This window comes from Hydractinia symbiolongicarpus, chromosome 12, assembly GCF_029227915.1.
Source record: "Hydractinia symbiolongicarpus strain clone_291-10 chromosome 12, HSymV2.1, whole genome shotgun sequence".
NCBI lineage: Eukaryota > Metazoa > Cnidaria > Hydrozoa > Anthoathecata > Hydractiniidae > Hydractinia > Hydractinia symbiolongicarpus.
Window position 1 is genome coordinate 20,696,894 of NC_079886.1, and position 26,010 is coordinate 20,722,903.

The window sequence follows — 26,010 nt, forward strand, 5'->3', positions numbered from 1 at the left end:
TACGACATCAGCTATTGTTAGCTGATGTTTGTTCATGAAAAATGAGTTGAAAAACAAAACATACTATAACCAAATCAGAGGCGGACCTGGCAAGAGCTTCTAACAATCAAGCAGCTTCCAAAAATACAAATAAATAGATTAAAGAGATTGATTACGATTTCTAGTGAATTGCGTTATTTCAAGCTCGCACCCACGCATCATCGAAAACAAGTTTTGACAACTCTTCTGTAAACAAACGTCAGAAATAATTAGAAATAGAGATCATTCTTCCATCACAAAACACTTGCAACAAAAACGACCTTACTTAGATACGAACAACAACTAAATTGCAGTTTCCAACGGAGTAAACACTGTAAGAGTTGTATTTATGACAATATGCATATTTTCAGTCATACTATGAAACGAAAAAAGAGGTTCTAAAGAATGATTTAATATGTTGGTATATTTTGTTTTCTTTTTTGTTTAGTGCCAAGAAACGAAGTAAATGATGATCGTATTGCAAGGTAGGCTGGACATGTTTTTTTCCTTGTCAGTTTTTTTTTCTTTTTTAATGAAACACGCTTGCCAGAAAGTTTTCACAATAACTTGTTTTTATTGAAAATACAAGTATCGTCAACACACTGAAGAAAAGAAAGTGACAGCAAAATGAACTGTTTTGTTGATAGATTGTCAACAGTAAGAGTGGTGGTAAAATCGTCAGCAAATTAAGGAAGGGCAAACGAGTATTATAAAAAAGCGCTTGGTGTTATATTTATTGCTATTTGACGGGAAGTAAAAACGGAAATGTCAAATTGTTTATAAACAAAATTATTAAAATAATTCGCACATCTTTACCGTTCGTTTATTTCCTGAATGTTTTTTTTCAAGACTAAATTCGTGACGACACAGCTAGCGTGTTGGCGATAGAGTAGCAAGCAAAGTTCAAGTTGTCTTTAAAATATGCACTGGTATCTTGTATCTCCAAAAAATGCTCTTGTATTGAATGTCATGAGAAGCACTAATTGTAAGACTGGGATTAATTCTTTTAGTTTCCTCTAATGTGAAAATTTTTATTTCGTAGAGCTATAAATATGAAGATTTACATGTTGGCGTTGTTTTGTTTCGTTTGGATTCAGTACAATGTTCAGGTAAGAAAATAAATACAAAATAATTACAAAATTCTATTTGTCCTTCCATAGTATAAGTTACAGGATAACTCATCGCATAAAAACGCCGAGTTTGCGAAAAAGGTCTTACTCTCTTTTCTATTGGGACGTTTCTTATTATAAGAACTTAAGAATTGATAACTAAGCTATCACTTTGATGTGCTACGAGCCTTGAAAAAGAAAAAGAATACCGTAATTTATAATTTTTTTGCGCAAGTTTAAATTTCGCGATGAGTTACTTTAAATCAATCAAACTGAAGAGCTACAAAATGCAAAAGTTAAAAAAGGCGTTAAACAAAAAATTCTTAGATTGCTTTCCACTTTTCGTAAATTTTAGACCTATCAAATATTAGTTTCATAAGATACTCCTTACAAACAACGTGATTAAAAAATTTATAAAGAGAGATATATGGCACGTGCACTAATCATCAGCAAATATTTGCTTCTATTGAGCCATCAATTATTTTGTAAATATATAAACATTTTTAAAACAAGCACAAACAAGCGTGTGTTGTGTGTACATAAAGAAAATTTTGTTTGTATGCAGTCACATAATGTAGTACAATGGTAGCACATAAAAAATAAAAAATTGAACATTGCTAACATTTGCAAGAACAGTTTCTTTAAAAAAATATTAGTATGGCTAAGCTCTAAACTCTTAAATGCTTATAAAAATACAAAAGATTTAAAAAAAATGTTTTTATTAGTCTTCTTACTTGTCAAAGTTTTGAATTTTATGGTTTAGACAACGCACCAACTACACGTACATATTAAAAAACCTCTTTTGGTGGTCTATTTATTACAATAGATAATTCATTCTGACGGTAAAACATCAATAATCTAACATAACAGAACTATATGAACAACTGATAAATTCAGGGAAAATAAATAAGGATATAAAATTGATAATGAAATAAGTACAGGCCCATTCACAATTTGATTTTTGAATAAAAAAAATTGCTTTAGGGCTACTTTTTCGTTTAAGGTATATGTAACTAATATTGCTTGATCTTATGAAAAAAAACTGTTGGTCCAGGACTTATGACAACCTACATCCTATCAAATATAACCTACAAATGTAAAAAGAAAAGATAGTTAAAAAGAAGGCTAATTTTCAAAAAAAAATTACAAAAAGTTGCTTGTGATTTACACAAGGTTTATATACATTACAATTTAATATACCTTTCAACATTGCTTCTTAATTCGCTAATAACTTCCCTTGGATTAGGATTTTTAACAACTGCTGTTCCAGACACTATCATATTAGCACCAGCTTTAGCAGCTATATCTATATTTGCTGGGCCCACACCACCATCTACTTCAATGTCCATATAAGGAAAGGTCTTTCTGATAAGTTCAACTTTAGGCATCATGTCTGTCATGAACTTTTGTCCTCCAAAGCCAGGTTCCACTGTCATCACTAAAACCATGTCAACATCATCCATGTAAGGAAGCACGGTTGATATATCAGTATTTGGTTTTACCCCAATTCCTACTTTCATACCAGACTCTTTAATTTTACGAATAACAAGTTCATGTTGGTTAGTCGCTTCCACATGGAATGTGTACTGATTTGCACCAGCATCAGCCATATCGTTGATCCACCGTTCAGGGGTTATAACCATCATGTGCATGTCAAAAAAAGCTTTTTCTATTTTTGATCGAAGACACTTAACCACTGGGGCTCCAAAAGTAATATTTGGTACAAATTGCCCATCCATCACATCCAAATGAAGGTAATCCGCACCAGACATCAGAAGTTTTTCACATTCATCATGTAGCATTGATAAATCAGAGTTAAGTATAGAGGGACCAATTTTGCATTGTAGGGGGTTATGACACGTAGACATAATTTTTATCACCTGAAATGAAGAATAAGGTTGATATTTTGACAAAAAACTTCAGTTAGCTGCCAAGCTAACAATACAATTCTTGACGACCTTAGCAAGTTTTGCCGGAAAGTGACACTGCATTTGAGTGGGCGAGGCATTCTCTATATTGTCGTTTTGCAGACCTAATTTCATATGTTTTAAAACCTATTTGATAAGTAATTCTACCCCAAAAACATGTTTTTTTTGCTATTTTAATTTAAATAATATTTAAAACAAGTTAAAGTAATAAGGTTTTATGCAATATTCCATATTCTACCGTTGTTTACCTGATTCGTGCCACAGTTCAGTGTTTTACTTTGAAATCGAAAGCCGGGAAAACAAGGTATATACAAACAATATGGTAGACATTATCAAAGCAAACTTCCACGTGTTCTTGATTTGGCCGCCAAAAGTTTACAACCAAAGTTGTTTCACTTCTATATTTTCACTTAAATGTAAGAAATGTTATTTTTTACTTTTATAGGTGGTTAATGGTGACATCACTGTAGAATTAAAGCTTATATCTTATATAAATAAACAAGGACTCAAAAATGATAAAGAATGTTGTGACAGCGGTAAAAACTGTAGTTCAAATCCATGCGATCCAGAAATTACTGGATGTTTATCCGCTATTATAAACTCTGCAAATTGTGACATTGGCAGATTTACAACAAAACAATACATTGATCAAAATTACATTTCATTTGGTCATACATTGGGATTAAACATTATAAATCCAATTATCTTTAACTATGAAAATGAATGGAAAAATAGTATAAATGTTCAATTAACAGTAAAAGATATTGATGAAGGAAATACACATGATATTATTGACACATTTCATGATGAGATCAAATTTGTCAAGGTGTATTCTACCAAATCTGAATCCATTCCTTTATTACGAAATTGGCAAGGAAAAGTTTCAAGTATCAAGTATGCATTGCAAATATACTGCTCTAATAACTACTATGGTGACACATGCAGCACATTTTGTTTTTCTGCAGGTAATCAGCAGTATGAATGCAATAGGAATGGATCCAAAGTTTGTAAAGATAACTGGTATGGTGATAAGTGTGATAAATTTTGTATGGAAAAGGACAGTGACATAGATGGTCACTATAGATGTGATAAGAATGGAGATAAAATTTGTTATACTAATTGGTACACTTCAAACTGTACAGTTCATTGCAAGGAAAACAACACAAGTACTTACAAGTGTAGTGTTTTGGGTGACAAAAAGTGCTTACGTTTTTGGTACGGCCCTCAGTGTGATGTTTATTGTAACCCTAACTTATTAGATAGTGGTTACTACACGTGTGATGCAAGTACTGGTAAAAAAATCTGCTTAGCTAATTGGTTTGGTGTTAATTGTTCAGTATTTTGTAGAGAAGATGTAAAGTCAAATTATATATGCAATTCATATACTGGTGAAAAGCGATGCCAGCCAAATTACTATGGCAAGGACTGTGAAAATTATTGTAAGGAAGAAGTAGGAAGCAATTACACTTGTAATGACAATGGCGGAAAGAAATGTCATCATCATTTTTATGGAAAAGATTGTTCTATCTATGGTATGTACATTTTTAAGATATACATTTATACATGTATGAATACATAAATACATGAAAATATAGCACAGGTAGCATTATTTTTATTCCAAATCAATTGATTTTATATTGAAATGTTATAAAAGTAAAGTGACTTTATTGTTGCTACACTATGTCTTTAGGTATTGATAGAAAACTATTTAACTCTTAAAGATGTATATATAAAAATGGCATAAAAAATGTTATATATTGAGTCCATCGAACTTTGACTTTATTGTCAATCATTTTGGCAGAAAGAAAATATGGTGGAATTTGTGGTCCTTGCATTTTTTTTCTTGCTATCCACAGAATTAAATTCCCCCACAATTATATAATTTACTTTTTTAAAAAATAATTGGTAGGAAAATAGGATTTTTATACTTTAAGACTGACTTTCTTTTTTACATAAGATGGTTGCTTTTATTATTGGTGCCTGATTTAAAAAAAAATAATCAAATTTCATGTTTTTTTCCAAAACAAGCTTTTGCCATCCACTAAATTAAATTGCTTTACAAATTTGTTTCTGTGAGGTAATATAAAAATAAAAAAAATAAAAAGGTTATTTTTTTTTGGTATTTTTTCTTATATAAATTAATACCTTATCTATATATATATTTGTAAACTTGAAGATTTGAAAAAAATGAAAGGTGTTCCAAAATTTGTAAGCAAACTACTTTGACAAAATAATTGGTTGATTTTTTTTTATTTTTAGTGCCATCATTACCAACTTCAGAAGCCAAATGTGTTGTCTCTAATTCGTTCTTCTACAAGTCATTTGATGGACATTTTTTTACATTTTCTGGTGGTTGCACATACCAGTTAACTGCAGATTGTATAGATAACACTTTTGCTGTACACTTATTCACAGAACCAAACTGTATGTCACTGTCTCAATCATGTAAACACTCTGTAAATATATACTTTGGGATCGTAAATATTAAACTGGAGCACAATAATGTCAAAGTTAACAATGATTCCATATCTCTTCCTTACGTTTTTAAAAATATATTGTTTGAAAAATCAGGTTTTAACTATGTTGTCATATCTGGCTGGCCAGGTGTTACTATAAAGTGGGATGGCACTTCTGTTTATATAGAACTGGCTGCATCTTATGCAAATAAAACCTGTGGCCTTTGTGGAAATTTTAATGGAAATCCGAAAGATGATTTTACAAGCTCACAAGGTGAAATGGCAACATCCTCAGAAACATTTGCTAATAGCTGGAAACGGCTTCGACTTGGAGAAGTTTGTTCGAAAAGTTACTCGCATTACGGTTACATTAATCCTGTTGTTAATAGATACAACCAATTACCTGTTGTTGATAAAAATAAAGTAACTCAAATTTGCAGTGTCTTGTATAGTTTGAAATTTCAGCGCTGCAATGGAAGTGTTGATCCATCTACTTTTTACAATCAGTGTTTAGAAGATGTTGCTAGTTGTAATGTACCATTTGGTGTAAATTGCTCATGCCAAGCATTGACAGAGTATTCCAGAACTTGTGCAGAAAAAAATGTTGTTTTGCAATGGAGGAGTCAGTCATTATGTTGTATGTCAATTTAATTCTTTAGCTTTTTTATCTTCTTGGAATATAGTTTTTAAATCATACTTGTCATTTTGTAAGATAATTTGTGCGGCAGAGTTTATGTCATGAGGGTGGGAAGCATTTTGTGCTTACTGCAGGTTAAAGCATTAAAACCTTTTTTAAAACAACTGCTGTTCTTATTGTTTAGTCACCAGTTTGTACTGAAAAATTGTTTAGCAGTACATAAAACTTTATTCAACTCTTGCTAAGCCTTGTAACCCCTTTTTCCTTTTTTTATTTTTTATATAAATATACCACCACCTGAACATAGCTATGTAGTTGAAAATCATATAGGGGTATATCACTTGTCTGTTAAAAACAGATATTACTGTACTGTATAGCACAAATTTAATCATGAAATCAAAAAGAATAATTCTTCGATTATATATTGATGATGATGAGCTAAACAAGCTTTACCTGTGACTAACAGACCAATAATACTCATACTAAATACTTCTGCACCATTATTTTAGATAGGTCCTGTCCAAGAGATATGATATATTCCGAATGTGATTCAACTTGCCCCAGAACCTGCAAGATAAAATATCAAAATGTACCATGCATAAATAAATGCATTGATGGTTGTGTTTGTCCATCTGGATATGTAAAATATAATAGTACTTGCATTCTTGAAAGTGAATGTCCTTGTACACACAATGATAAAATCTATCAAAAAGGGGAGACTATACAAAAGGACTGCAACAAATGGTAAGTTTTAATTTGATGTTTCATCACCATATAGAAATTTTAAATTTACAACTGTAACACAAAATCAAGGAAAGTAACCTTTGCTAATCGCCACTTTTTTTGCAAAAATGATTTTTTCGTGACAATTAGCATTTCCAATAAATACAGTTGTTTATATTTTATATCATAAAATGCCAGCATCAATAAGCAGCTATTATTTTGGATTCATTTAAAGAATTTGTTAACAGTGAATGTACTCCAAACCTTCAGGCCATTCCTTAAGACGAGTGCGATCGCACACGCACTCGCCCGCACACTCATAAAAAAAGTTACGAGTGCTTTTTATCACACTCGTGAATTTTTTCGTTTTCTAAAATATTATAGAGCGATGAAAAAGGCTATTACGCTGATTACTCTTCGTGATTGATTTTGTTTCAAAGATATTTTCTTCATGTTTTCATACTCACTTTGATAATTGATCTTTTTTTTAAAAAAAAAAACAAGTGCTCACATGCTTTTTTTTCTTTTCACATTGATCCCACTCACTTGCTACGTTTTATTTTGAAACAATGACTGAGTTGTTCCACAGTAATCCCTTGTGACGTATTTCACCTGTTCTATCTGATAAAATGTTTGTATTCGAAAAAAAAAAAAAACTTCATTCCGATGTTGAATTATCATGGAAGCAAAGATAAAGCGAGTTGAACTTTCAACATTTAAATCATATGGACAAGAAGAAGTTATAGGACATAAAACAGAAGAAATAAATAATAAGACATACATACCTTTTATGTGGTGCAAATTATGTGCAAAATTATTTTTACTAGAAAAGAACATTATCTTTTTAACTTTTTTTGAACAGCAGGAAAAAAGGTGTTTAAATGTATTTTTATACTTTCACCACCAGGTAGCTAAAGATTAAAATACCTTCTGGTGGCCCACAAATATAAAAACGAAAGAAACTGTTTTTAAACAAATAATTGTTTGTACACAAGGAGAGTATGACTGAATATTAGACCAAAAATAAATACTAAAAAAAGTTGTTTAATAAAACAAAATTTTGTTCATACACAATGAGAGTGCACAAAAGTATATCGTATTAAAAAGAAGTCTGGAAATTTTCTCTCAAACAAGACGCAGCAGGCAATAAGTCAGCCCTGCCCTTGGTTTTGTGAGGAGAGATGTTCTGCAAAGACTATCAATTGAGTCTCCTGTACAGTTTGCTTCATGTTGAACTGTGCCTGTGATAAGCATTTTCGACGCATGTCACCGGCGACTTCTGCGATATACAACCTAATGATGCCATAACCTTCAGTTCGTAAAGAGCATGTGCTCAACGTACTTCCTAATGAGTTCATCTCGAAACATAGAAAGCCAGTTAGCAGTGAACTATTAACTTACTGAAGTACACCATCCGGTAGGTAGGTCAATGGGACTTGTACTCCATTTCCAAATCAGCTGAAATGTATCTCATGTCGGCATTTTTATTGCCGACGCAAAACAATCTAATTTTAGGGGCGTTATGCAGCTTAAAAAACATAACGTTCTGGTAAACAAAAAATAGTGCAGTGTGAATCACACTTGCAAATATTCACATCACACTAGTAAATTTTGCTTACGAGTGCGATTTTTCGCACACCATAGCACTCGTAATTTTTTTAGCGGGTGCTTTTTGTAGCTCTGGCATAGTTTTATTCAAGACATGGCCTGCCTTATCAAAGAAAATGAAATTAAAATAAAAAAGTTCCTTTTGGTTTGTAAAAGAAATTTAAAGGATAAAAAAAATCACAGATTTAACTTTTCTCGAATATCCTTCTCAATCATATTTTGTTTTGATAATCATTAAGCTTTTTCAAAAATTTTAGTGGGGCCAAAATTTGCCAAATCACAAAATTTTTTTCTTTGATATATTGTTTTGTTTTATTTCTTTAATCTTAGCTACATATTTTTCTATTTATTTCTTTTACTTTTAGCCTTTGTTTAAGTGGTAGATGGAACTGTACAACAAATGTATGTCCAGGTGTGTTTATTGATTATTACCTTATTGTCAAATTTTAGAAAATATAAAAATATAATCAGGCCATTCCTTGAGACGAGTGCGCACGCTCGTAAAAAAATTACGAGTGCTTTTTATCGCACTCAGAATTTTTTCTTTTTTCAAAATATTAGCTATAGAGTGATGAAAAAAGCTTTTGTGATATTTTAACAATCTACAGCGATATTTTTGCTTTCTTCGATGCTGTTTTATTGTTTTTACACAATCCACATCGGTATTTTCACTTTCTAAAATCGTATAGATATCAATTCAAATGAAATATTATACAAATTGAAGCAATCGTGGAGACAATTCCTTAGTATTCAAGCATCATTTCTATGCAGCTTAAATAACATATAATGGTATGGAAAACAAAAAATACTTAAGTGTGAAACACACTTGCAGCAGTAGCTCTACCATAGTTTTAATTAAGAAATGGCAGTTTTAATTAAGAAATGGCCTGTATAATGTTATTATAATATAATACTAAAGTAAATCTTAATGTTCAATTCGGTGTCCGAATGTTATAAAAAAACCAAGAAGTGTAGGTCAAAATTAAACCCAATGCTTCATTTTTTGTGTATTTTTATTAAAAAATCTATGCCATCTTCAACACAGGTACTTGTGCAACATATGGTGATCCACACTATAAAACGTTTGATGGGAAGTGGTTTGATTTTAATGGCATATGTAAATATGTTCTGGCACAAGATTGGGAAACTCATTTATTCAGAGTAACTACTGAAAATATTGCTTGCAGCACAACAAAAGATGTTTCCTGTGCAAAGTCTGTTACTCTGCAACTAAATGGGAGCGTTATTGTGTTAAATCAAGGAATGAAAGTTGCTGTTGAAAAGAAAGCTGTTCTACTACCTTATACAGGCCCTGGCATACTTATACGAAAGGTTAGCCTTTTTTTATTAATTAGTTTATTGTCATCTATAGTAAGTTTACTTAAGCTAATTACCATTATGCTTTATTAAAAGCTTCTAGATTTATTTTTTCCTTCTTTCTTTTTAGGTCTCCTCCATGTTTCTAAAAGTGTCAACAACTATTGGGTTGGAAATTCTATTTGATGGTTCTTCACGTATTTATGTCACGGTTTCTCCTCGCTTTCGAAATAAGACCCGAGGTTTGTGTGGCACATTTAATTTGAACCAAAAGGATGATTTTATGACACCTGAAGGCATTATAAATAAAAATGAAATAGCTTTTGGAAACGCGTGGAAATTTGGTACTAACTGTGATCCTGTTGTTGAAAAGCGACATCCTTGTGAATTGCAAACTCAGAAAGAACCAGTGGCAAGTAAAAAATGTAGAAAAATGTTATTATCACCCTTTTCTGCTTGTCATAATATTGTTCTTCCTGATCCGTATATTGAGGCATGTCGATTTGATGTTTGTGGATGTTTGGATGGTGTGAAATGTTTATGCAATGCTGTTGCTGCTTATACTAAAGCTTGCGCAGACAAAGGTGTAAAAATTAACTGGAGAAATGAAGAAATCGTATCAGAATGTGGTAAGTTTTCCCCCCTTTTAACTATGGAAATAAGTGTCAGGTGTATAGGAGCACAGCAAAAACTGATTTTGTCATACTAGTTGTTTTAAACTGTAAGACATGTATATTGAATTCTTTTTGTTAGCTATTTCATGTCCAACTGGTCGAACATATCAAGAGTGTGGAAACATATGCCATAACAAGTGTGAAGACTTGGTACTTGAGACAAACTGTAATGAAAAATGCATTGCTGGATGCAACTGCCCTAATGGAACCTTAGAAAATGAGCTTGGTTCTTGTGTTCCTATATCTCAGTGTTCGTGCAATCATCAAGGAAACTCTTATCCAGCAGGTTATGTGGTGTATCAAGAAAAGTGCAAGAAATGGTATGTATAATTCTACCTAACCCTTATTTTTAAATTATTAAACAACAACAAATTATTAGGATTAACATTATTATTAGATTATTGAGTTTCACGAAGGAAAATAGAAATTTCCTGATAGAAACTGTTTCCTTTGTGAAACAAACGAGATTTGAATAAAAAATATAGTCAAGTATTATGTCAACCTTCTTATGTTATCATTCATTGGTAGTTAAAACTAAAATTGTGAAAACGTTGTGGTCTTTCTTCATATTTTTTCATATATGCCACCATGTTATTAAAACACAGTTGTTATGGTGGCAGACATTACCGGGAAATATTGCCTGTTATGACGTAACTTCTAACCAATCATGCAGTACAATTTTTGAAACTATTTATGCGACCATCTTACGCAGGTTATAAATTATAGTAGCTTTTTTAACTGGATATTTTTTCCATCAATTCAATATTGAAATATATTTAAAACTTTTTGTATAGTATTTGTGCAAATGGTCAATTAAAATGCGAAAACGATAAGCTTTGTGGGAAATCAAAATGTCCTGGTAATCAAGTATGGTCAGATGTGGGGGTAGAATGTCTGAAAACTTGTGAAACTCTGCACCTTCCATGCTTAAATCAGCTTTCAACTGCTGGTTGTCATTGTTCAAATGGAACAATCTGGGACTCATTAAACAATAAGTGTGTTGATGCTCTAAGCTGTCCTTGTCATTATAATGGTAGAGCTTACAAAGATGGAGAAACATATTCTTGGGATTGTAATACGTGGTATGTATAACCTTTGTTATATACACACACTGTTTTTTACTAACAAAGAGAAAATTTATAATTCTGACATTTGGGTAATCGAACAGTTGCTTAATGTTGTTCTATTGAGTGTTTTCAATGCTTGTATTAAATTCAAAAATTATTTTCCTGATTTGCATTCTTGGTTATTTGTAGCACTTGCAATAATAACAAGTGGAGTTGCACTGCCAATATTTGTCCTGGTACCTGTTCTGTTTATGGAGATCCACACTATACAACTTTTGATGGAAAGCGTTTTATGTTTGAAGGTCGTTGTGACTATCTAATATCACAAGACTTTTGCGATGGACGAAATGGAACATTTCGAATTCAAGCAGAGAATATACCCTGTGGAAACTCGGGTATGTTGTTTATGTTTTTTTTATTTATTTTATGTTAATATTTGTAGAATATTATTATACTGTTGAGTATATAAAATGTATTTTGTAGGTTCCACGTGCACAAAGTCCATCTATTTTACCTTTGAAGATACAATCCTCCATTTGCAGAAAGATCAACCAATGACTGCTCTACCTGCACCAAATCATAATATAATGACTGCAAAGTATGATGTTATCAAAACAACATTTTTTGATATCATACATACACAGATTGGTATAACTGTATTGTGGGATCGTGGCACAAGGATTCTTATATCATTAAATCCCAAGTATAAAGGTATACTTTGTTATTATTAGGGCTTGACTTTATCATGTGCAAAAGTTTAAAGATTTGTTTTTTCAAGCTGTTTTATTGTTTCGTTAGGAGAATAGTAAGAAACAGATTTGCCTGTGATATGTTTAATATATTATGATATATCTGTGCAAATCCGCCTATCGAATAATTCATTATAACCCACTTCTATTATTCAATGAAAATAATCAATTGTAATTTTGATTTTTATCATTAAATCGTTCAAGCATTTTAAAAGTAATTTAGAATGATTTAGGAATTTTGTAAACATCTATACAAACACGTTTTTTCTTCTGAAAGCAAAAAATAAATCGATTTTAAAAGTTATGTTTAGTCCACATAAATGCTTGTGGGCTTCTTTTTTTAAGGAACAGTTTATGCATGTAATAAAACAGATATTACGGTCCCATCTTTTTGAATATGTACCTTCAAGACAATATTTCACTCCGTTACTTACCTCGGGTGGATACATCTTCACATTCAAAGAATGCGCATGCATTATCTACTTTTTAAGTAATATGATATTATGTAATTTAAGAAATAGTTCATTAACTGTTGTACACAAGCCTTCATTACTGAAGAAATTTTGAATTTAGGGTCAACATGTGGACTTTGTGGCAACTTTAACGATGATCAAAATGATGACTTTACGACACCTGAACTGGATGTTGTGGTCAATGCTGCAAGTTTTGGTGACAGTTGGAAAGTCAATGATCGTTGTCCTGATACGAAACCAAGCGTTCATCCTTGCAGTATCCACAAGTCACGTGCTCCTTGGTCGCACAAGCAATGTAATGTTATCAATAGAGAGGTGTTTAAGCCTTGCCACGCAGTTGTCAATCCACATCCCTATTTTGATGCATGTTATCACGACGCTTGTGGTTGTGATATGGGTGGTGATTGTGAATGTTTATGTACAGCTGTATCAGCATATGCAGAAGCATGTAATGCACAGGGCGTTCACATTAAGTGGAGATCACAACAATTATGTCGTGAGTATTTATTTATGGAACATTTATATCCTTATGCAGAATCATTGCAGTGACGAATTTAAATAACCTGTTGATATTTACATTTGCTTCTGAAAGAGTAACTGATATGAAAAAATAAAAAGGCAAATATGTCATTTTATTTTTTGTGTTTGCTTCATTTTCAGCTATCCAATGTGAGCAGTGTCAAGAATATAAACCTTGTGGCTCCTCAAATCCCCGCACGTGTAGAAACATATGTACTGTACAGTCAGAATTTCCTGTCAAGTGTGTTGAAGGTTGTGTTTGCTCGAATGATACAGTTTTACATAATGGTAAATGTATTAAACAAGCTGAGTGTCCTTGCTATCATGACAACATGGAACATAAACCAGGATCCTTTATTATTATCAACTGTCAAGAATGGTAAGCATTAAGTAACAGTTCCGGAGGGGCAAGTTGGGGGCTTCACGCCACCCTCCACCCCCACCCCCATTAGTTTTGTTCTTTTGTTTCGAATAATCGAAAGGTGCTAATTTTAAAAGTCTTCAAAATCCATCTACACCCCATCCCTCAAATAAATGCTTCTATAACACTGAGTAGAAAAGGTATTTCTAACATATGCTGTAGATATTTAAATTTCATCAAACTGATGATATATTTTTTATATATTTTTATATTTTCCATTTAATGGCAGTAAATTAGTGTCGATCTAATTATGTAGTCTAGTTGTTGTTGCGCTTATATTATTGCAGTTGTTATCTTGTAAGCTGTCAACTTTATACAATGAATATTGACGGGTTTTGCTTGCGTCATGAAAATCATAATTTTTTTATTTTTGGTCTGTCTAAGTGAATTCTCAATTAAAACTAGGTGATTTGTATTGTTCAGAGCTTAAAACTAAGTAATTTGTATTGTTTAGAGGTTACAACTAGGTAATTTGTATTGTTCGGAGCTAACAACTAGGTAATCTGTATTGTTCAGAGCTTACAACTAGGTAATCTGTATTCTTTAGAGCTTACAACTAGGTAATTTGTATTGTTCAGAGCTTACAACTAGGTAACCTGTATTGTTCAGAGCTTACAACTAGGTAATCTGTATTGTTCAGAGCTTACAACTAGGTAATCTGTATTGTTTAGAGCTTACAACTAGGTAATTTGTATTGTTCAGAGCTTACAACTAGGTAATTTGTATTGTTCAGAGCTTACAACTAGAAAATTTGTATTGATCAGAGCTTACAACTAGGTAATCTATTGTTTAGAGATTACAACTAGGTGATTTGTATTGTTTAGAGCTTACAACTAGGTAATTTGTATTGTTCAGAGCTTACAACTAGGTAATTTGTGTTGTTCAGAGTTGACAACTAGGTAATTTGTAATGTTTTAATTCTTTAGTACTTGCAAAGATGGTTGTCTCCAATGTACAGGACAGACATGTACTTCAAGTATGTTATGTTATCAAAAAAAGTTGTTTTTTACTGACACGGAAAAAGATAATACTGAAGTTTTACACGTTTACAGGATCTAGTACTAATACTGAGAATACACAAACAGTTTCAAAAAATATAGCACATTAGCCAATTGACAAATTTACGTGAATTTTTAAATAGCGCCTTTTTACTATGAAAATGAAAGTAAAATTGACGTTGATGGTTTTGTGGATTTCCGATATTCCTTAAGCACTAGGGACATTTTCATGCGCGTGCTATGTAACATTTCTCCATTGCATGCACATGACAAAAATTGCTTGTGTCCTTTATCTATTTTTTACTGCAATGGAGCAAAATAATGTTGTTCCACAACTTCGCGGACAAAATCGATCTGAATCTATTTTGTGCCCGTGTTCCAAGGACAAAATTTGATGAACATTTTTTTACATAGCAAATGTTGCTCGTGTCTCCACCTTCTGCAACATTTCCTGGGACACAATTATTTTTACGGCACGTTTGTGCCTCGTGTCCCCATATCATGCAACAGATATTTTGCAAAATTATTTGAGGCATGGTGTGATTGACCAATGAAAATGCAAGAAACTGTAAACATTGCTTTTCTTGATAAGTCGAACATCAAGTGAAGAAAGAAGACAGGAGAAAAAGCAAAAATGTCGGATGAAGAGAAAAAGCTATCTGATGAGAAAAAGATAAATTTAGTCGACTTTTATAAAACAAATCCTGCGTTATGGGTTAGTAGTGATGTAAAAAAAAGCATATTCTTCTTCATCGTCTAGCAAAAGTAAAGCCAATACTATTTCTCTGCGTATTCCTGCTGCCATAATTGAATCGCACTTTCACTTAAAAATAATTAAGGACATTTAAATCAAAGTTTTTCATAACATCATTCTGCAGCAAATGAAAAGTAGCGTCACGAGAAACATTTTCATGCGCATGCTATAGGACATGTTGCATAGCGCGCACATGAAAATAACTTCTGTCCCCTTACCTTAACTTCACTTAATTGCTTTTCATTACAGCTGCTTTACCACCAACTACGACGCCTGGAAGCACATCATCTACGTCATCTGCAACTCAAACTTCAACTCCAACAACATCAAGTACCACTACTGAGTCAACAACATTAGGCACCACAGCTGGGTCAACAACATCACGTCCCACTACTGAGTCAACAAAATTGGGTACTACTGCTGGGTCAACAACACCTGGTACCACTATTGAGTCAACAACAACATCACGTACTACCACTAAATCAAAAACACCAAGCACCAGTACGGAGTCAACAACAAAATCCTGGATCACTACTGAGTCTACTACGACTAGTAGCAGCACAAAGAGTACTCTCAGTGCTACCACTGTAGGTGAAACAAAAACAACAACAGCCACACATGAAACATCTACACCAACGCAAACTACTACAAGCAGTTCAACGAAAAGCAGAAGTACCTCTCCTAGTAGTACTTTATCAACAGAAACCAGCACTGCCTCTAAAACGAAGCCACCCACTACAACTCAATCATCCACTTTGTCAACATCCAGTACACAAAGCAAGACTACCTCATCTAGCACTGAAACCATAACTGATCGACCAAGCACACCTACTACAGGAAGCACCACCCCATCTAGCACGAGTAAAGCTACTTCGCAAACCACTCCAGAAGTAACAAGTAGCTCCACACGAACAAGCACTTCAGTAACTAAGAAAACAAGCACCAGTCCCAGCACTACTCCAGAAACTACCAGCACATCAACATCTCTGACAAGCCGTGAGAGTAGCACAAGTTCCACACAATCTCCCACTACAACGGAGACTAGTACACGTGTCTTGTCTACCAGCAAACCAACAGTCACGAAAGAGACGACGTTGTCGACAAGGAAAAGCACGACACTTATTAGAGCTTGTCGGATTGGAAATGAAATTGGATATGAATGCAGAAACTCGCCTAAGTTTTGTATCGAAAGAGAGTATGTTTCTTTCTTTCGTAATTGAATTTAATATAACAGCAGCGACCGTAAACTACACCTGAACTTTTGTGGGAATGAAATTTTGTTATACGTGTTGTTTTTATGATATGTAAAAAATTCCTTAATTGCAATAGAACATGTAGGTTTTCCGTTAATTCTTCTTTAAGTCACTATATTCTGCAACTTTTTTCTACCTTTATGGGGTTAAATGTTCAAATCCAAATTTAATCTCTTAAGACGATTGTGCGATGGAGTTTATAACTGTCCCGAATTTGAAGATGAAGAAAACTGCCCAACCAAGCCGCCACCACCAACTACATCACCTTGGAACATGACCACCATATTTCCACCCAAAACCACAGCTTCCACCACACCTAAAGCATGTGATGGCTTTCTATGTAACACCAACTTTTGTATACGAAAGGGGTAAGTCTACTTGCCTTCACTATAAATGATTCACTTTTGTTTGAACCTACCATACACTCCTCAATAATATGTATAAAGGTGTTGATACCGTTATTAAGGAATATAGTTTTAAATATAGGATAAACATAAAAATATCCTGATTTTAGAATGGTGTGTGATGGCGAAGCAGATTGCCCTGGAGAGGAAGATGAATTCAACTGCCCATCAACCACTGCCACATCAACCACCACAACAACAACCAACCTACCAACAGAATCTACCACAGGATCAACAAAACGACCATCTACATCGAAAGAAACAACAACAACAACTGTGAAGTCGTCATCTACAACATCTTCGTCTACGTCATCACCGTTAACATCATTGCCATCCACATCATCGCCATCCACGTCTTCTTTTACAACGTCATCGTCTACGACATCCTCTACGTCGCCGTCTACAACACAAACGTCTACCACAAAAGCGACGACACCACTTGAATGTGTGTTATCACCGTACAAAGTGATATGCAAAGATAAAAGCAATTGTTTAGACTCTACTCAAATATGCGACAACAAAATAGACTGTAAAGATGGTAGCGATGAAGATAAATGTCCGACTTTGTGTCCCAACTGTTCAAGGTTGAATTTTAAATGTCACAAGACATGCCAATGCACGCCAGTGGAATACGTTTGTGATGGCAAAAATGATTGTACGGATGAATCAGATGAATTGGGTTGTCCAAAAATAAGTACGTCAACTTCACCGACCACTTTTCCGCCCACAACTACGCTCACCACACTGCCTCCCACTACACTACCGCCCTGTCCAAACAACAAAATTTACAAACCTTGTCAAAGAAATTGTCAGGGTAAGTGCACATTTTTGTTGGATAAATGTATCGAATCCAGCAGGTCATGCAAGCCAGGTTGTGGTTGTCCTCAAGGACTTGTTGGAAATGGTACGTTTTGTGTGCTTCCGTCAGCTTGTCCGTGCTACGATCCAGTTTTGAGACAATATTTTCGTGCTGAGCAGAATTGGAATCGAACATCATGCGAAATCTGTAGCTGTTTTAACGATGCTGTTACATGTGCGAAGAAACCTTGTGAGAAATTATACTGTGTCCCTCCTATGACCCTCAAAACGAAACCTGGTGACTGCTGCCCCACTTGTGTCGCTGGCACCTTCCAGCCAACCACACTGGCTACAACGTCCAAACCCACATGTCTACTCAGTGAGTTTTTATGTGGTAATGGGCAATGTATACCAAAACACTGGGTTTGTGATGATGAGAGAGATTGTTTTCACGCTGATGACGAGCGCAACTGCACAACGAAAAAGCCATATTGCTTCGCTCCAATAGGTAGCCTTACAATTTTTTGAACATGATTTTATTTAAACGGTTGATAGGAATGCTTAAATCTACTTTTTTCGCATGCAGGATTTTCAATTCAAGGAAGTGTAGGGAGTTGTCGTGAATTTCAATGGGTGTAAAATGTGAACCTGTTTTTCAATATATTCAAAGGGAAATATATATTTAATATATAGAATATATATTGCAGTATATATTTAAAGCAAACACATCAGCTTCTGGTTGAAGGGCAGGAGAAAATAAAGAATTTATCGACCTTTATTTATAGAAAGCCTTTACCACAAAAATATGACAAATTTTTGTTTTCGTTGCATGCAAACATTTCAGCCATTTTCTATTTTGTCCATTTAGGTGTGGCCAATCCTAGCATCATCAAAGCTTCAGCGTTTGCATCTAGTTCACATCAGTACACCATACGGGGACCTGTGTTCCAGGCATCTAATGCGAGACTGAATCACAGAGAAAAACTGAACGTGACTGCAGGAGCGTGGTGCGCGAATATATATGTTTCCGGAATACATTGGATAAGTGTCGACCTCGGACAAATCTACACTGTAAATAAAATTGCTGTTCAAAGTAAGATGTTTAATAGCTTGCCCTGTTTAATGTTGTTGTTGTTAAAGTATTGTATTTATAAATTCTTCAATCAATGAGTAATTGTAAGTAACGCCACGTGGTTTGCACCAAATCATGCGCGCACATAACTGAACGTCACTTGATTCGCACCAAATTATTGCGCGCGCACAACTCAACATCACTTGATTCGCATCAAATTATTGCGCGCCACAACTCAATGTCACGTGGTTTGCATCCAATTATGCGTGTGCACAACTCAGCATGACTTAATTCGCCTCAAATTATTGCGCGCGCACAACTCAACGTCACATAGTTTGCACTAAATTATAGTGTACGCACAACTAAACATCACTTGATTCGCATCTAATTATTGCGCGCGCACAATTGATTCCGCATTCATAACAGAGCGAAGAAATGTCATCACCGACGTCACACTTCTCTTTTAGGTCGAGACAGTGCAATTGCGTTCATCCGAAATTTTAAACTCAAGTATAGCATCAACCAGTACGATTTTCAATATTATAAATTGCACGGAAATGTTAAGGTGAATTTTTTTTACATTTTTAGTGACGCGGTTGCTTTTGTGGTTGTGTTTTGTGTAATCTACATTGTTTTTTCCAGATTTTCTCTGGTAACAGAAGAGTCAACCAGGTTGTTTACCGAAAATTCGAACACGCCATCCAAGCACGTGTCATACGACTTGAAGTTGTCAAATATTACGGCAGACCTTGTTTACGATTCGAGTTATACGGTTGTATTAACACTAGTTTGACCACCACCCCTCCACCTACAACAACCCTTAGCACGTTTCGGCCGACTACAGTTTGCAGTGAATTTGAATGCCAAAACGGGGAATGTATAGCGAATCGATTGGTATGTAATAACGTGGCGAACTGTAAAGATGGTTCTGATGAGTTCAACTGTAACAGAACTTGTGGGTATGTTATTTTAAAAACAATCTTAAATTGATCGTGTACTTTAAGTTATGCTTTGCACATTTCTATTTTTCAGGTTACATTAGGGAGCTTTCGCACAACTCAGTTTTGCGACGGACTTTTACCTGAATTTCCAGTCAATTAGGAAATAGTCAACGTGCGAAATTCACATGTGCTGTTTTTTTCTGTCTGTCATAAATTCTCAGAACAATTAACACTTGACAAATCTTTTTTAAAGTTAAGACGGGTTTCCACTTAAACGAATGTGCTCGAATCGATCGACGTCGATCAAATCAACCACATTCGTTTGAGTAGAAATCAGCCTTTAGAAGATGATAATTTTTCTTACTCGATTCATTTCTTTTTAATAGTAGCATTGGTTTTTTGTTTTCAGTCCAAACGAGTTTACATGCGAATCCGGTCAGTGTACATTGTCTGTCAATGTTTGTGACGGCGATCATGATTGTAAGGATGGAAGTGACGAATGGTATTGTCCGAATCGAACATGTCAACCGTCGCAATTCAAATGTCCAAGTGGAAAGTGTATTTTTAGAACGTAAGTTGCCTTTTCCAGTGTCTCAAAAGTTTTGTGCAAGAAGTTCACGTATGATCACATGCCCTGAAATTTTTGTTTACGTCTCCTTCAAAAGGAGGAGACTTTCATCCATTAGTGGTGTCGAATGTGTTAACATTTAAACGGCTTTGTTTTTTGCTGTCAGTTATTATTACCAGCAAATAATTTGTTGTAGTTTTGGATAATGGAAATTTGCGTTGCCTTTAAGGTTTCAGAGTGTCTGGAACTATTGTTCTTCTTTAAAAAAGATTGTAGCTACTGAATAATAAAGAAGATTTTTTCTATACAGCTATGTTTGCGATGGTCAGGACGATTGTCCATCTGGAGCGGACGAGAAAAATTGTACAGACACAACAACAACTGTGCTACCATCTACTACAACATCTACCACCGTAGTGACTACGACCACTCAATGTAATGGCTTTATATGCCCCAGCTCAAAAAATTGCATTGATAAGAGTTGGATATGTGATAAAGTGACGGACTGTATGAACCAAGAAGATGAGAAATGTTGTAGCGAGGAGCTTTTCTTATGTCCGAAGTCTCTTGGTTCTGTGTTAGGGAAATGTATCAAAAGAACTTACGTTTGTGATAATTATCTGGATTGTGAAGACGGATATGACGAGAAAAATTGTAGTATTACCACAACGCCGGTATGTGTGGCCACGTTTTTCTCATACGTAGTTGATGTAAGATCTCAACGTCTATGAGATTTTTTATCTTTAATAAAAAACTTTACCCTTCCATTAGCAGCCCACGACCACAATAAAAACACAGATAGTAACGGAGAGCGGCCCTACAACAGTGACAGGTGGTGTTAAACGTTCTACACAAACGACTAAAGGTATTCTTGTTTGTTATGTTCGTCTGTTTGTTTGTTTGTTGATTTGCTTTTGTTTATCTCACCTTAATATTCTATCGGTGATTTTTAGCTACAACTTTGTGTCCACGCAACTCCACTTGTTTGTGCATCAATACATGCAATAGTCTCGCAAAAGACCCGCGTGGTTGTCATAGATTACAATGCATTGACGCTTGCTCCTGTCCGAAATATTTTAAATACAGTAAAAGAACTGGTTATTGCCACTCAGACCCGAAGTGTCCGTGTGTGCGAAATGGAAAGGTTTTTGTGGTGAGCATGTTTTGATTTTTTTTTTCACGTAGAAAGAACTGGATGGCGTTAACAGTTACCGTAAGAGTTTACTCGGAAACGATACGAGCTGGAAAAAAATCGTAGTTTTGCAAGATCAAATTTTCTTATAAAATATGTATTTTTCTTTTTACGTCTTTCTTTCAACTTATATCATAATTTAGACTGGATCCGTCGTTGACCAGGCTAACTGCACCAAATGCGTGTGCACACCTAGTGGCATACAATGCAGCAAATATTGCAATATCTCTTGTCCCGTGGTGAGTGCCCCTTTGCTACTACTAAACGTTTCTGCCCCAGGTTACTTCTATCCCTAATACTTTGTAAGATAGTTGACTTTAATATTTATTTATTAATTTATTAACAAACATTAAAATAAGCTAGCTTTGTGGGTTTTTTTGAATTTATATTATGGTTAGAGTTGAATATCTAATCGTCTGTCTTAAAATTTTTGCAGTCTTTTTGGGAACATGAAAATCTTTTAATTCTTAAATATTATTTTTAAAACATTCTGCGACAATTTAAATGTAAGAATTTGAAAAAAATAGTTTAAACTATAAAAAGTCTTGGTAAATACAATAATAAAAAAAAGAAAAATGTTTTTTGTAGGGTCACACGTTAGAATATCCTGTTAATCAATGTTGCAAGTGTGTCAAGGAGTTAGGTGGGTTTCCTCCCTTATTTATCTATTTTATTTCTCTATTTCATTTATGGGTTTTCCCTAATTTCATTACGTTTATAGGGTTTCATTTCGTTTTGCGTTTTGTTCTTCTTACTTCTATACGCCATTTTCTTTAGTTTGTCGAGCCGATCAAGTGAAAACCAGCTGCGCATGCCCAGTAACGTGCGATGATAAGGTGAATACAAAATGTACATCGCAGAATTGTAAAGAGGGTTGCGTGTGTCCGAAGGGAAAGTATGATAATGGAACTCACTGTATCGACGTCACTGGCTGTTATTGCAAAGAAAATAATGGACGAGTGCGAAAGGTTAGTATGACAAAGAGAAACAGTTAAAACACCCAATTGCTTATGCGGTAATAAAATATTATTTTTGTTGAATTATGAATTGTTTGTAAGATTCGAATTAAGCAATTAATCCACACATGGGATTGCTAAATATTTCGATCAAATTTGCGTGTGTTTCGCCGCATAACCGTGTAAGAATGTTACAACATTTTCCAGTATTAAACTTTACCTGTTAAGAATTTGCTGAGTTTTGATGCATTAAAAAATATTCCCACCTTTTTTTTTGTGTTGCCTCTGCTCAACTCGCTTTTATTTCAAGGTTGAAATCCTGCGGAAATAATACGATGATAACCAGTCTTCTTTGTGTCTTGAAACCAATTTTGTTGTTTCTCCTAGCCTAACTCATATTGGAACCGTGGCGAGTGCGAAGAATGCAAGTGTTCGTCAGGAACGATCAGCTGTGGCCTGTTATGTAAATACACAACTTGTCCGATTAACTTCGAACTAATCAAGCCGAAAAATGGATGTTGCAAATGTGTCGCAATTAGTAAGTTATTTTTTTTTGGCAGAGTGAGTAAACCTCGCTTTTATTCAGCTTTTACATCACTGCAGGCATAAATATACGTTATATCCACCTTTCATACCCTACGCTAATAACTACCATGTCATTTACGCATTTATATACTTTTTTATATTTTTTACTATATTTTAATTTTATTTTAATTTTGACTTATTTACTTCTCTGTGTGCTCTAAGAGTTAAAAATTACAGTCTGTGTTATAGTCTGTGAAAACTTGCATCGCTGTAAGTCGATATATTTTTCTTTAGAACAAACAACGACGATACCATTTACCACTGCGGGAACCACACCGTTTACCACAGGAAGCACTACTACAACTCAGATTGTCACAAATGGGACGATTGCTCCATTAAAGCAATGTACGCTGCTTGAACGAAGTAAGCATTATACTGACAGAAAGACGAATTGCAAAGCTGAGTATCCGCTGATAATTAGTATGTGTATGGGCTCATGTAACTCAACGGTAGCCAGTGACTTTACGTATGGATACAGCATTTCTCGATGCTCGTGTTGTAGACCCAGTGGTATTTATAATGTCACTGTTTCGTTAAAATGTGCAACAGGAATGAGAAGGCGTCTGACGTACGAGAGGTTTAATGCATGTTATTGCCAGCCGTGTGATAGATCACCTTTCGTAGACGTTCCTTTACTAACGATCTCACCTTAAAACTTTCTCCTCGAGGTCTGCGCTATTTAATGTAAAACTTCCAACATGATTCGTATTACATGGGTAATTTATAGTATTTATTATGTCTATTCGTGTTCTGTGGCTGCGTTTGATTGTGTTGTGCTTAGTTGAAAATGTGAACACTTATATCAAAATATAACAACTTTCGAATGAAACTAATTTAGTGAAGAATTCGATTATGCACGGGTGTCTTTTATAAACAGACTATAAATCGAAGATTTTGGCCAATATTACCAATTTATATCTCATTTTATTTAAATTTCAAAATAATTCTACAAAATTTTAAAATGGCGCGATTTTTCTAAATTTAAAATATCTTATATTTTGTTTAGAAGTTATTTGTAAAATATTATCAACTATGTATTTTGTAATCCAAATGATTATGACGATTTTCTGTGTGTAAATACTGACTATTTTTTCTTTGGATACATTATTTTTCTATTTTATCATTTATAGTTGTAATTTTTTTTAAACATTAAGGATTCATTTTTTCTATTCTTTACTTTTGTGCGAAAACATTTTTGAGAAAAACTCATAATGTATATGTAATAAAATTTTAATATCAATTCTTAATATACTTATATTCTTCTCTTCTTCTTCTGTCTTTAATAATAACCGTATTCTGTTCAAAAGAACCTGATTTTTACCAATTTTTATTGAGAACGCAGCTTAATTTCAGAATCACAGTACAACCCGAAAAAACGGATCCCTGCTACAAAGGCCATTTTGATTTGGAAGTGATGGTTTCAGGTTTGTAGGTCGTGTTTGACCTTTTTCTCTTCCAAATACTTCGTATATACTTTCTTCCTCCAAGGTAAAAAGGAATATTTATTTTCTGTATGTTTTTACGTGCTAAGATAAAAATATCATCGCGTTTTCTAACCATGTATAAATCTTAAGTATACCAATGTTAAGATTTGGGCTACAAAGGTATATTTGAAGGTAGCATTCCGCTTAAGCGCTAGCTAGCTATTAGCTAGCTAGCTATTAGCTAGACTAATTTATTCCTATTCTTTTAAAGTTTTTATTCAGCTTGATATATCAATATTGGGGTTGGGGCTATCTACCTAGCTCTTTAGTTAACTGTGTCTAGGAAGTGAAAGTAGCCAAATACTGGCTACAACAAAATTCTTAACTGCCAAATGCAGCTGCAATCTTGGACAAAAATACTAAGACGAGGGCAGTTTTTATTCTCATTTTTCAATCGTGGACCAGGCAGGCAGGGTGGAATAGTTACTAGACACATTCTCTAGCACGACCGCACACCTAAATAATCCACGTCGATCCACAAAGTCCCTGAAATTCGTAAAAAGTGGCCTTGCTGACGTCAGTAACAATTAACGCATTTGAAGAATTCAGACTTCACCAAATAACCTAAGATCCGGAATCCACTTTGAACATGGTCAAATGTGTGAATTTAATATAGAATTAGCCTACGCAATTACTTGTGGTGGCAAACTTCGCAATAAGCTGTCTTGTCTCAACATATTTTGACCAAGATTGTAGGTATTTTATTACTGATCGAAATTGAGCGCTCAGTCCGATGTCACGATTAATTTTTAACTTTCACGGAAACTTCCTCAAAAAAAAAATATTGACCGATTGTGTTTGCTATGACCGACCGCACTGTTACTTGTGACTTAACCCGGCGTTTTAACGCTGAGTCTTCTGACTATCTTTTTAATAATAGCCGTAATTTGTAAAAAATCTCTGCAGCTTCATTTCAATCACAGTAAAACACGTTTTTTACCGGCTTTGCCCACGCGTAAGAGACCATTCACGAGGATTATTTTGAATAAAGGTAGCTTGCCATCTAGACCTTTGCGTACTTTTTTTTGTCCAACATTGTCCAACTGCTTTTGCTATGGCAAAAACCGTGTTTTTATGTCAGTTAAAGTTGCGGAAGAGCTTTTTTTTTAATTTTGTCTTTTGAGTGATTTTACAAAAGTAAGTAAGTTCTACTGTTCGCTCAATGCATTTTTTTGTTAAAAATAAGTACACGGACAAAATTAGTGGACAATTTAAAAAGTTTGTTAACAAAGTTATTATTCTTCGGCCTTTTCAAAGAAATTAGCAACAAATTTTCTCTTTATAAATAGCCGTCGTATGTCTGTGT

General features: G+C 34.1%; 2 protein-coding genes across 3 annotated transcripts; one reads left to right on the forward strand and one right to left on the reverse strand.

Annotated features, from left to right (window-relative positions):
• The first annotated feature begins 230 nt into the window (after positions 1-230).
• Positions 231-24,490, forward strand: LOC130621124 (SCO-spondin-like). Of its 2 annotated transcripts, none has more exons than XM_057436427.1 (31): positions 231-352; positions 467-503; positions 1,061-1,127; positions 3,501-4,587; positions 5,315-6,148; positions 6,658-6,892; positions 8,845-8,891; positions 9,525-9,811; positions 9,927-10,425; positions 10,550-10,790; positions 11,265-11,552; positions 11,727-11,932; positions 12,021-12,248; positions 12,860-13,255; positions 13,420-13,657; positions 14,626-14,675; positions 15,701-16,646; positions 16,884-17,072; positions 17,219-18,414; positions 18,775-18,999; positions 19,446-19,543; positions 19,621-19,937; positions 20,329-20,490; positions 20,798-21,161; positions 21,259-21,352; positions 21,441-21,640; positions 21,823-21,918; positions 22,268-22,322; positions 22,457-22,647; positions 23,023-23,173; positions 23,455-24,490. In XM_057436427.1, the coding sequence occupies exons 3-31, from the start codon at positions 1,071-1,073 to the stop codon at positions 23,871-23,873; spliced, it is 9,396 nt and encodes a 3,131-aa protein (XP_057292410.1). In that variant the 5' UTR covers positions 231-352; positions 467-503; positions 1,061-1,070; the 3' UTR covers positions 23,874-24,490. The 2 variants fall into 2 exon arrangements, with proteins under 2 accessions (XP_057292410.1, XP_057292411.1); XM_057436428.1 differs by having other exon boundaries at positions 21,262-21,352.
• LOC130621125 (ribulose-phosphate 3-epimerase-like) lies at positions 1,084-3,105 on the reverse strand. The gene has a single exon (XM_057436429.1). It carries the CDS (start codon positions 2,993-2,995, stop codon positions 2,312-2,314), a length of 684 nt encoding a protein of 227 aa, XP_057292412.1. The 5' UTR covers positions 2,996-3,105; the 3' UTR covers positions 1,084-2,311.
• Positions 24,491-26,010: the final 1,520 nt, after the last annotated feature.